Source organism: Carassius auratus, chromosome 50 (assembly GCF_003368295.1).
Source record: "Carassius auratus strain Wakin chromosome 50, ASM336829v1, whole genome shotgun sequence".
Lineage (NCBI taxonomy): Eukaryota > Metazoa > Chordata > Actinopteri > Cypriniformes > Cyprinidae > Carassius > Carassius auratus.
In genome coordinates, this window is record NC_039292.1 from 12,967,802 (window position 1) to 12,980,091 (window position 12,290).

Below are 12,290 nucleotides of genomic sequence, written 5' to 3' on the forward strand. Positions count from 1 at the left end.
ATGAAGGCCGATTTTAACTTTAATGTAGACTACCTTGCAAATGCGTGGGATGAGTACTTGTCATATTTTTCACATTTCAAAACACATACATTTACAGTATATATTATTTACAACAGTTATGGGCTGTTAACAGTTGGTTCACTGAATCGGACTGAACGAATCTGATCGAATCACATTTGAATCAGATTTATTCTAAAGATCCGGCTCGAAAGAATGATTCGTTCATTTGTTCGTCTGACATGAAGTAGGTTAGTGTGTATGTTCAGTGATTAATAACTTAAGTTTTTGTCGTTTTTTAATACATATACAAAACTATGGGTTCAGAAGAAGATATTTCATAAGTCATACTTTTATGATAGCCTACTTTAATTGGACTCTCATAAATTCACTTTATGCACTTTTGGAAGAAAGCTACAGAGGTTTGGAGATGACATGAGGGTGAGTAAATTATAATGTATATTAATTTCTGGGTGAAACAGACCATAAACATTCTAGCAAATGATGTTAGGATGTGGTGAAGTTAATCTACTGCTTTTAGCCAACAGCCAACACAAAAGTTACTTTGGCTACTGTGTGCATGAAAAATATAATAACCATAATATACAGTAAAACAAAAAGCATATATCAAGTTTATTTTGCTGCTTTGTAAATCATAGAGTCAAGAAACAACTGAAAAATCACATTACTCTTGTGAATGAATCATGTTACAGTACTTCATTCATTGCTTGAGAGTTTTTGTAGACAAAATATGGCAAGAACTGAATTTTTCAAACATTACTTCTTTTTTTTTATCAGTATATACACATATATATCCATAAATAAGTATTTCTACCTTCAACAATATATTAACTCACATTTCATTCCACTAAAAATTACAACTAAAACATTTTACAGATTTATTTCCCTCCCCTTTAGCTACAACCACAGCGGGTCCATTTCTCTTCCGTTTCCTAAATACAGATGAACAGATTTTTAATAAGCCATGCTTGTTTTAAACAATATGCCATAATAACAACAGGCCTTCATGTCCGCGTTTTAAGTGCCATAAAGGAAAAGTGGAGGATAGACATCTTGACACAGACATTTCTCAACTTGCAGCGTTGGGAATATCTTTAAAATTCAACACGTCAAATGCGTTCACCTTTAGATTATAATAATAAAGTGATCATGTTTTTTCAATAGCTGCTGCTGAACAAAACATCGTGGCACTAATTTCGGTATAAAATGACTTCTCGTGGCAGCTAGGCTCGAAACTAAATCATATTTCACCAATTTATACAAAACATTTGGGTAGCACTTTATAATAACTTTCAAGTTTATATAATTATACAAGTCTATAACAGACAGTATTTAACAAGCATAAATGTTTAACAGCATGTTGATTTATAGAGGTCCTTTGTGTCATTTCATAATCATTCTATGAACAAAGTAATACAGAAATCAATAATGAATTCAATTTATGAATTAAACAGCTTGCATTATTTGATGTCCTCAGCTGCATCATTTTGAGATGTATTTCAATTGAGTTTTTATTATATATATTTTATTATCCATATGATCGTGATCATACATTCATGTACATGTTCATTAAAAACTGCCATGAAGCACTTGAATGTACATGAACTGCTGGTCTGCTAAATATTGTATGCTGTTTGTCAGTAATGAAAGTTTTTATAAAGTAATCCCCACATTGGATCGGTTTTATTTTAGTGTCCATTTTCAAATAACCTGATAAATAATGGCATTGAAATTTTGGATGGAGGGAGAATAGCAAAGCATACAGGAAAGAGCACTAGACAAACACTTTCATGACTTTCGGACAATTATAATTAATAAACGAAAACCTTTTCTCTTTTTTTCTTTTTTTTTTTGAATTGGAAACTCAATTCAACCCACTTCTCTCTAAAACATTTCTCCTAATCTGACCAGCAGTACCTTATCAACACATTTTTTTTCCCCCCTGCAAAAAGCATTAAAATATTTATATTCCAAATTACGGTCCTTTGTATAATTAATCATTAATAATAAAAACATACAAAAATGTGATTTGACAGTATTTTACACAGTCATATTCTTTTAAAATCTGTATAAATATGAAAGCATTTGAACTAAATTCCACATCGGCTCGTCATCCAGAACCAGAGTTTTCTACCAAATGTCTGAGAGATCAGTTGTAAGTGCACATCCAGCTCTGGGGTGCTTTTCTGCACCTCTTGGCAAGCGTCCTGTCAAATGTAGTCCGTATGTCAAGTAATGGATATGTGTGATGGCTGTTTTGTTCTGTCTAGTGGTTGGACTTGTAGTGCAGTGAGTCACAGTGAGGCACCTGATAATGAACAATAGCTTGTCTATCTTCTTCATGCCGAAGCTGAAATCATCCTATGTTCTCATGTGAGGCCGCGGTGATTCCTGTCACTCTGTGGTCCATCTTCAGAGTGAGTACGGTCACCTCGGTGAAGGTCTCTTGTAGTATCCTCTGTGCCAGTTAAATAATGGCAATGTCAAACATTTCTTGATGTGCTCCAGTTCGGCCTGCATACGATCTCTCTTTAGCGCCAGATTGTGCTTCTGTGCTAACAGGTCCTGGATATAGGGGAATAAAAAGAGAAAACATACATAGGTTGTTTAAATGGTATTTATTTAAAAATCACAAAATAAATCCACTGACAATTGGTGGATTTCAAAGCTGACACAAGGGGGCGCTAACATTTCTGTTAATGTGATTGTCAACAAGGACAAATATTGGCTGGAGTTTGCCTCACAAAGACATACAGTAACTCGCTGCATTGCTAGCAACATACACACACACACACACACACACATATACATATATATATATATATATATATATATATATATATATATATATATATATATATATATATATATAAATCTCCAGAAATTATAAATATAAAACAAATTACAATGGAAGAATTTAATTAATTTAATTAAATTCAAGAAGTGAATTTAAAAGCATTAAAATACACAATGAAACGGCCACAAGACATGCTTCCTATCCGTTTCTGTTTAAAAATAATAAAACAAAAAATATAAGAATCTTTAGAAAATTAAATATGCAATAAATACAAATACAAACATAATATGCTCTTACCCTCATGCTATGAGAAAGCTGCTCAGATGTCAGAGTGAGATTGTAATGCTGCGTCTCCAGACGTCTACACTCGCTCTGGAGAACCTGCTGCTCTACACTTCTCTCTGAGGGAGGGAGTAAGAGAAAGAGAGGGAGAGGGAGAGAGAGAGAGAGAGAGAGAGAGAGAGAGAGACTATATTGATGCAACAGAAAACAAACTGCACTCTAAAAAGCCAGTATTCTGCAACCACAGACAAATCAAAGCAGCCTAAGTGTGGGCTCACTTTTCACGAATGAAATCTAGGAATTCACATGATTAGGAGTTTTGCAAAAAGGTGAAAGATTTTCTCATGCAGATTTCGCAGCAGGTTCAAGAAGGTCAAATGGATTTCTCCACGTTGCCCCACAGAAAGCATCTTGGTTTGAAAGTGACTTCTGTGTGAGCTGTGCTTCACTACACTATTAACGTAGGAAGTCGTGGCCTAATGGTTAGAGGGTTGGACTCCCAATTGAAGGGTTGTGGGTTCTAGTCTAGGGCCGGACGGAATTGTGGGTGGGGGGAGTGCATGAACAGTTCTCTCTCCACCTTCAATACCACGACTTAGGTGCCCTTGAGCAAGGCCTTGAGCGAACCCCCAACTGCTCCCCGGGCGCCGCAGCATAAATGGCTGCCCACTGCTCCGGGTGTGTGCTCAGTGTGTGTTTATTGGCTTCCGGTCTGAGTGAACGCTGGCGTGTGTATCGGCCGCTGCTCTCCGGCATTTTTAGACTTTTTTAAAAGTTTTAAAAAGTTTTTTTTTTTTTTTTTTTTCCTGCAAATTTTTAAACTATTTTAACGAATTTAAAAGGATTTGAAAAAGGACTGTCCTCACAGGTTTGGAGACTAAACTCACATCCGTTCTGTTTATTCTGCTGTTTCCTGCGAAAGACGCGAAACAGGCTTATCTCAACTGGTTCTTGTCGTCTGTTCATGGTTTGGAAACTATGCAACTGACTTCTCTGCCGTTCTTGTCAAGATCTTCACGAAAGGACGCACACCAGGGTGATACCACCTGATTCCTGTGTTTTGTTCGTCCATGGTAGGATTGAATGTCCACTATTAACTCTGGATTGCGAGCGGAAAATGTAAATGTTATCCCTTTTGTTTTTCTTGATGTGTTTGACTCTCCCTGCTGATCATCGTCAATTTCAATCAGATTTTCTCTGTCTGCCTGCATACTCAGACCATTGTTTTATCTTCGATATGGCTTTATACTATTCATCATCCGACTTGCTACGTTTAAAATCCTCGTACCGCCTGCCAGTCGGAGTTTATAATCAATGTGCTGCCCTGGGAATTACGCGTCGACCACGGTATGTGCATCGTGGATCACGTCGCTGTTATAGCAGTTTTCAGATGGCTTCTTCTGACAGTCATGTTCCAGTCATCTGGTCTTCTCGTCGTCATCAACTGAATGATCTAAATGATGTAAAACGCGGTGTTAATGTAAACAATCTTAGCATGTTAAAATACACTGCCAGTGTCCCGTTGGAAAAGACTGAAATCACCTCCATAAAAATGGGTCTCTTAAATGCACGATCTATATCTAACAAGGCCTTTATTTTGAATGATTTTATGATGTCATGTTCGCTTGACTTTTTCTTTATTACTGAGACTTGGTTGAATCCTGGTGATCAGATGGCTTTGGGTGAGTTGACACCACCAGGCTGTGACTCTTTGAACTCTCCTCGGACCGCAGGACGAGGAGGTGGGGTTGCCACTGTTTTCCGTAACACTTTTAAATGCAGACTACTATCCACACAAATCTATTCGAGTTTCGAGGTACAGCTACTAAAGATACTCTGGATTCTTTTTTCTGTGCTTTGGTATATAGACCGCCCAAATGGAATAAGGATTTCATTCAGCAATTTTCTGATTTTCTCTCTGGTTTGATGTCTCGCTGTGATAAACTTTTGGTCCTTGGGGATTTTAATGTCCATTTATGCTGCCCATCAATGCCATTGGTTAATGAATTTCTTTCTCTTATTGAGACTTTTAATTTAACACAACATGTTTTTGGTTCTACTCATATGAAAGGTCACACATTAGATCTTGTGTTATCATTTGGTATTTCAGTATCAAATCTGGAGGTTTCAGATGTAGGTATTTCTGACCATTATTCAGTGGTATTCGATGCTGTTTGTTCTTATATCTATCCAATCTCTTCTCAGCCTTTACATTATGCTAGGTCCATCAATTCTACAACTGCAAACCTTTTTTCAGAATTTTATTTATCTCATGTTACAGACAAAATCGATGGAGAGGACATTGAGGTGCAGGTTGAGGTTTTTACTAAGTCTTGCACTTTTGCTTTAGATTGTGTTGCCCCTCTTAAACTAAAGAAACACAAGGGAATCTCTCAACCTTGGCTAAATAATGTAACACGCACTTTTAGAAAAGAATGTAGAAAAGCTGAACGCAAGTGGAAGAGAGATAAACTTCAAATTTCATCTGAAATGTTAAAAAATTCTTTGGCTAACTATCAGAAAGTAGTAAAGGAGGAAAAAATGAAATTTTTCTCTAAGGTAATTTCAGATAATGCAAACCGGCCAAAAGTACTGTTTAACACAATTGATTCCATTTTAAACCCCCCAAGGAATGTCATGAGAGATGCCACACAAGAAACTTGTGAAGAATTTTTATTGTTTTTTACTCAAAAAATTGAGAAGATCAGAAGTGAAATTGTACCTTTACAATCCTGTTCATCAATTAATCCTGCGCTGTCTAATATTTTTTCAAACTTTGAACCGGTTTCCTCAGCGCAGTTAGCAGATATTGTCTGTAAAATGAACGGAGGTAGTTGCAGACTGGATGTTCTACCTACTCATCTTTTTAAAGATGTTTTCTCTACTGTGAGTTCTAGCCTAACAGCTATAATTAACAGCTCTTTGATGAGTGGAGTAGTACCTAAAAGTTTCAAACATGCAATTCTTCATCCCTTGTTAAAAAAACCTAATTTGGATCATACAGTCCATAACAACTTTAGGCCAATTTCTAAATTGCCTTTTATTTCCAAGATTTTAGAGAAAGTGGTCTATTCGCAGCTATATTCATATCTGAATACTTATGATATTTTAGATACATTCCAGTCGGGCTTTAGGACCTGTCATAGCACAGAATCTGCACTGCTCAAGGTCACTAATGATATTTTATTATCGTTGGACTCCGGATCACATGTTGTTCTGGTTTTATTGGATCTGAGTGCTGCCTTCGATACGATAGACCATGAAATTCTTCTCAATCGGCTGGAGTGTTGGGTTGGTGTCCAGGGTATAGCTCTACAGTGGTTTGCATCATATTTAAGAGACAGGACAGTTGCTGTGAATTTGGGAGACTTCTCTTCCACATTGGCCCCTTTAGTTTGTGGTGTCCCTCAGGGGTCGATTTTGGGACCGTTGCTGTTTTCTCTTTACATGCTTCCTCTAAGCGCTATTTTTCGGAAGTATAGTATTTCATATCACTGTTATGCAGACGATCTCCAGTTTTACCTTCCTGTGAGCTTAGATAAAACCTGTTCACTGAACAAAGCACAGGAATGTTACAGTGACATTAAACTCTGGCTATCTAGCAACTTTCTCCAATTAAATGAGAGTAAAACTGAGGTTTTGATTGTAGGCTCTCCCGTCTCACCTGCCTTTCCTGATCATTTAGGATCCTTATCCCTAAAGACTGCGAATCATGTAAAGAGTTTAGGGGTTATTATGGACTCATCACTTAACTTTAAGAAACAGATTGGTGCCGTTGTTAAAGGTAGCTTTTTTAACCTGAGATCAATTGCTAAAGTAAAGCATTTTTTATCCAGTAAGGATTTGGAAATTGTGGTTCACTCCTTTATCACATCTAAGCTTGACTATTGTAATTCTCTATATATTGGTCTTCCCCAGACTTTGCTTGCCCGCTTGCAGTTAGTGCAGAATGCAGCAGCAAGGCTGTTAATGGGGGTGAGAAAGAGAGACCATATTACTCCTGTACTACAATCCTTACATTGGCTTCCGGTCAAATTCAGGATTGATTTTAAAATTCTCTTGTTTGTCTACAAGGCGCTGTCAGGCCTTGCACCCCAGTACATCAGTGATCTTATTGTTCCTTACTCTCCTTCTAGAGTCCTTAGGTCTACCGATCAACGGCTTTTAAAGGTCCCTCGTTGTAGTCTAAAATCAAAAGGAGATCGAGCTTTTTCTGTAGTAGGTCCCAAACTCTGGAATAGTCTCCCATTCCATGTGAGGTCAGCTCCATCGGTAACAACTTTTAAGTCCTATTTAAAAACGTATTTGTTTTCTTTAGCTTTTGAATAATTATGTTTATTTTATTGTATGATTTTAATTTATTAATTTTGTAAAGCACTTTGGGGCAGCGTCTGTTGTTTAAAAATGTGCTATATAAATAAAGTTGCTTGCTTGCTTGCTTGCTTGCTTGTGTTCACTGCTCTGTGTGTGTGCATTTCGGATGGGTTAAATGCAGAGCACAAATTCTGAGTATGGGTCACCATACTTGGCTGAATGTCACTTCACTTTCACTTTCACTTTAACCATAGACACTCGCTAATGTGATGCCATCTTAAGGGACAGTTCACCCAAAAATGAAGATTCTAATATCATTTACCCTCCCACTCCAAACCTATACGAGTTTCTTTATTCTATTGAACACAAAAGAAAACATCTTGAAGAGTGTTGGTGACTAAACAGTTGCTGGTAGCCATTGACTTCCACAATATGTTTTCCATACTATAGAAATCAGTAGGGACCATCGCCTGTTTGGTTACAAACAGTTCTTCAAATGATCTTCTTTTGTGCTCAACAGAAGAAAGAAGTTCATACAGGTTTGATACAACTCCACCAAAGGCCACCATGTTCCCTTCAAACCCAAATAAAGTTTATTTGAATCTCAAAGTGCCATCAACGTACCCTGCATGTACTCCTCATACGCCTCAAATATCGACTCGATCCCTTTCCACTTGGGACTGAACGACTCCTCTTCCTCGTCTTCATCCGAACTGACGCCCTCCTCAGCTGAGAAGTCAATCCTTGTGCCTGGAGAGTCACGTTGGGTCGATATATGGCAGGAGTGGCCATTGCTTTGTCCATTAGGGAGTGTGTTCATCGCCCTCTGGAGGCCTGGAGGAGGAAGCGCGGGGGGCTCAAACTGCTCATTCGCTCCACCTGATGGGATACAAACACAAAAAACATTAAGCTAAATGTCTGCGGCTCTGTTTCTCAAATTTGACCACAGAGGGAGCCATCGTCACCTTTCTGTTTCTGCTGGGATATCTGAGTGGACTGCAGCACGGACTGATGGAAGTTCTGTGCGAACTCCTCAGAGTTGATTTGCTCCCAGACGGGGAGTTTTACTCCGTTCGATCCATGCGGCCGGTCCTTGGGTCGGGCGAGGGGCTGCTGGCCCGGGCCTCTTCTGCTGGGGGACGTCATGTTGGGTTGGCCTTGAGTGTGTAGAGGAGTCAGTGGTGGTGGGTCTTGAGGCGGATCAGGGTTTTCATGCGAGTGGTTTCGGGGTTCAGGGTGAACATTACTGACTGACTGATTGAGATGTGAGACAGCTGTATGATGGGGAAAAACAGAGATCAGGACTAACGCCAAAACCTGCTCCTCTGTTTAAAGCTGCATCTGTATGTGTTGTTCTTACCGGACACTGAAGTGGACGGGCTGGAGCAGGGCTTGTCTGTGGCGTATCGGAGCGTGTCCAAAGTAACAGTTTTTAGCTTGATAGCTTCCAGCAAGTCCATGATCTTCTTTTTCTCTGAGGTAAAACAAAATAAATAAATAAATAAATATGTATTGGTCAAACTGTGATAAACCCAGACTTTAAAACAAATTCTTGTCAAATATTCGATATATATATATATATATATATATATAAATAACATTTAGGACTATCCTTCACAAGCTACAGAACATATAAAATATATAACGTTTTTTTTTCTTATATTAATATTTACAATTGATATTTAATAAAATGTGTGGAATATATTATGCATTATATAGTTATACAAAATTATATGTAATAATATTTATGCATAAAGTGTTATTAGTGTTATTATTATAGGTTAAGTTCTCCAGCCTATTTGATGCTGGTCATGTGACTGTGACAGTATATGGTGTGTGTGTGTGTGTGTGTGTGTGTACATACTTTGTCTTTCTTCCAGACTGACATGGCTAAGGTCGAACATGCTGAGGAAGTGTTTCTTGTCGTCCAGCTCCTCCGTGCCATCCATCTCCTCCGGGGTGAAGCGTGTGCTGAGCGGAGGATGAGGAGGAGGCGGAGTCTTACGTTTGCTCGGCACGGCTGAGGGTGAAGGGGTTCGCTCCTGCAGCATCCTCCTCCTCTTCCTCCTCTTCGTCTCCAGCAGCTCATCCCGCTTCGAGAGCGTCGTCAGTCCAAACAAACACAGAAACTCGGTCTTCTGCAGAGAGAAGAGAACCACAGCGGCTGTGAGAAGAGTTTTTAGGACAGTAGCGGTTTTGACTGAGGAAATGTGTGACTGTACCTCTGTAGACGTGTCTAGTTTGAGAGGAGGCTGCTGAGCGACTCTTCTCAGATGGGCTCGAACTTCCTCCTCATCGCTCTCATCATACGAGTCATCGAATTCATAGTAATAACCTGAGACAGGCAGAAGATTATTACAAATCAACTGAAAGACATTGTGGATGGATGGAAGAATACAATACAAACTTTTCTGCAAATTTTGTATATAATTTAACATTTTTATATTATATATTTATGCATTAAATTACATTTTTAAGCAGACCATATATATTACATAAATAAATAAATACAAAAATAGATATTTTTTGATATTCAGGCAAATAAATACTGTGAATATTTTTACTTTATCTTTTTAATATTTATGTTTGCTTCACCACCTTCAAAATTTTTTTTTACATTTATTTACTAATGCTTTCTTCACCTTCAGGACTAAATTGACATCTGAAGGAACATGTTTTGTTTAAGGGTCTTATTTTCTACCTTTCTCTCTGGCTTCCCTGCGTTTCTTCTCCTCCAGGTCAAGCTTGCTGACGAGTCTCCTGTGCTGCTGGAGAGCCTGGTCATACACCATCACGGGGTCTGTCCGGTCAAGAGCCGGTCCCTGGGGTGGCCTGTTGTCTGCAGATTGTCCCGGTTGGGAGAAGGAGGCCCTCTGCTGGCTCAGGAAGCTGCAGGTGGATTTCTCCAGCTCCGCCGGGTGTTTGCCAGGCTCCAGGAGGCTGCTGACCCGCATGGGGGAGGGCCTGACGTCCTCCTCGGGAGGCTTTGGTCTGCTGTGGCCCGAGTAAGGACGGATGTGGGACAGAGGGCGGTCAGAGGGCGAGTTGAGGAGGGAGACGGGGTTCCAGAAGCTGCTGGGAGCAGGAGAAGAGGGGTGCTGGTCCCGAGGGAGAGGTTTGGGGGTGATGAGAGGCGGCGGCGCCCCCAGAGGTTGAGGCAGGTCTCTGACACCCCTGTCATGGTGATGTGTGCTGTACCTGAAACACAGAAAACATTTCTACAGAGCACCACTAGAGGGCACAATCACAACACACAATGGAAAGAGATGGGGCGTGCCATACTGGGGGAAAAAAATTGTTTTAAAAAAATCTCACTATTTTCAGTCGCATAATTAGACATTATTTTGCTGAGTGAGTTTTTGCACAGCTATACTGGCTGGTTTAAGACCATTATGGACAGATGTTCTGACTCCCAAAGCTTTTACGTCTTCATTTTCTGTGCAATATTCAGTTCACAACACTTTTCCACTATGAACCCATTTTTGTTCCCATAAACTGACTTCTAAAGGCCATTTTTATTTTTATATGGGCAATATGTTTGCCACCCTAAATTCACTTATAAGGTGTACTTTTACCTCTATAAGGGAATTTTTTGGCTCCTTAAATTGACTTTTGTTGTGCATTTTTATGTTACAAGGGTCATTTCTTTCCACCTTAAATTGATATTCATGGGACATTTTTGCCTATTTACAGCTTATTTAGCTCATAGCTTAATTTACAACTTTTCTACTCTTTTTGTGTGTATGCATCATCTTCTATGTCAAATTAATTTCCTAATCACTACATTGATTTAGAATAATAAAACACTATCAACCAATCAAATAAAAATCATATCAAAAGAATTACATTTTGCTCTGCAGAGGTGGCACAGAAGCTGCATCTAAAGCTGCATTTAGATATTTTACACTGCAATTACAAATGCATAAATAAAGCTGCAAATTTTTTTTTAGTCAAAAAAATATTTACACTTTATTCATCTACAGAAGAAGAGAATAATTATACAATATATATACATTAAATAAATGTAAATCTACCTAAATATGAAACCAAAACCAGCAGTAGATGGCCACAAGTCACTGTCTTGAGTGAATCGAGTCATTGATTCAACCGATTCATTCAAGAAGCTGATTCTTTTTCTTTTTTTATCTTTGATACAAACAGCAGTTGTGTTGTGGCTTTGTTTGGAACTATATTTGCTGGCGAAATAGAGCAAAAAAAGACAACAATGTGTCTAAAATGGGTAACTCTTATTGAATCTACATCATGCAGTGAAATCTTCATTCTCAAGACAAGATGAGTGACATACTCAATGTCGCCTTCCACATCATTAAAAAACCCAATAGCATTTCCATGTGATTTTGTTTTCCTTTAACACTGACCTGTGAGTCTCCCTCCCAGCATCCTGCTGCTTGTCTTGCTGTTGAAACTCCTGGCCGTGTCGGTCCGCTCTCTCCACCTTCAGCGCCCTCTGTCTGCCGAGCCATCTGTCGTCGTCCTCCTGCCGCTGGAGCATCATGGGAGTTACCATGGGCCTGTGGCTCTTCCCAAACGGGACGCTTGAAGAGAGGCCAGGGCCTGAGGTTGAGCTGGAGGAAGGACCTCCTGAGGATGAGTACGGACCAGACTGAGGCATGAACAGCGGCGTTTCTTTGGGTTTGTCTGTATAGAGACGACAGATGCAAAGATGAATAAACACGTGCTTCTCAAAGCGCAACATCTGTAAGGATTTATACGTAGTAAATATACTAGAAGGACCAAAATAGCAACATCTTACATGACACATTATTATAAAGAAACTGTTTGTCTTCAGAACTACAGTATTATTTCTATAGTATTGTAGTACTTATTAAAAAACTTTAATTTGTAGATCTTTCTTTTT

At 39.0% G+C, this 12,290-nt stretch overlaps 1 protein-coding gene across 1 annotated transcript in view; it reads right to left on the reverse strand.

Moving 5' to 3' along the window:
* Positions 1–601: 601 nt before the first annotated feature.
* gse1a (Gse1 coiled-coil protein a) overlaps positions 602–12,290 on the reverse strand; it is a 39,394-nt gene continuing 27,705 nt past the window's right edge. The window contains exons 8-16 of the mRNA XM_026239287.1: positions 11,791–12,070; positions 10,113–10,609; positions 9,634–9,746; positions 9,276–9,549; positions 8,772–8,885; positions 8,377–8,685; positions 8,036–8,290; positions 3,113–3,216; positions 602–2,583 (exon numbers count right to left, since the gene is read on the reverse strand). Coding sequence (XP_026095072.1) covers positions 2,446–2,583; positions 3,113–3,216; positions 8,036–8,290; positions 8,377–8,685; positions 8,772–8,885; positions 9,276–9,549; positions 9,634–9,746; positions 10,113–10,609; positions 11,791–12,070 — 2,084 coding nt within the window. The 3' untranslated portion in view covers positions 602–2,445. The remainder of the gene's footprint in view (positions 2,584–3,112; positions 3,217–8,035; positions 8,291–8,376; positions 8,686–8,771; positions 8,886–9,275; positions 9,550–9,633; positions 9,747–10,112; positions 10,610–11,790; positions 12,071–12,290) is intronic.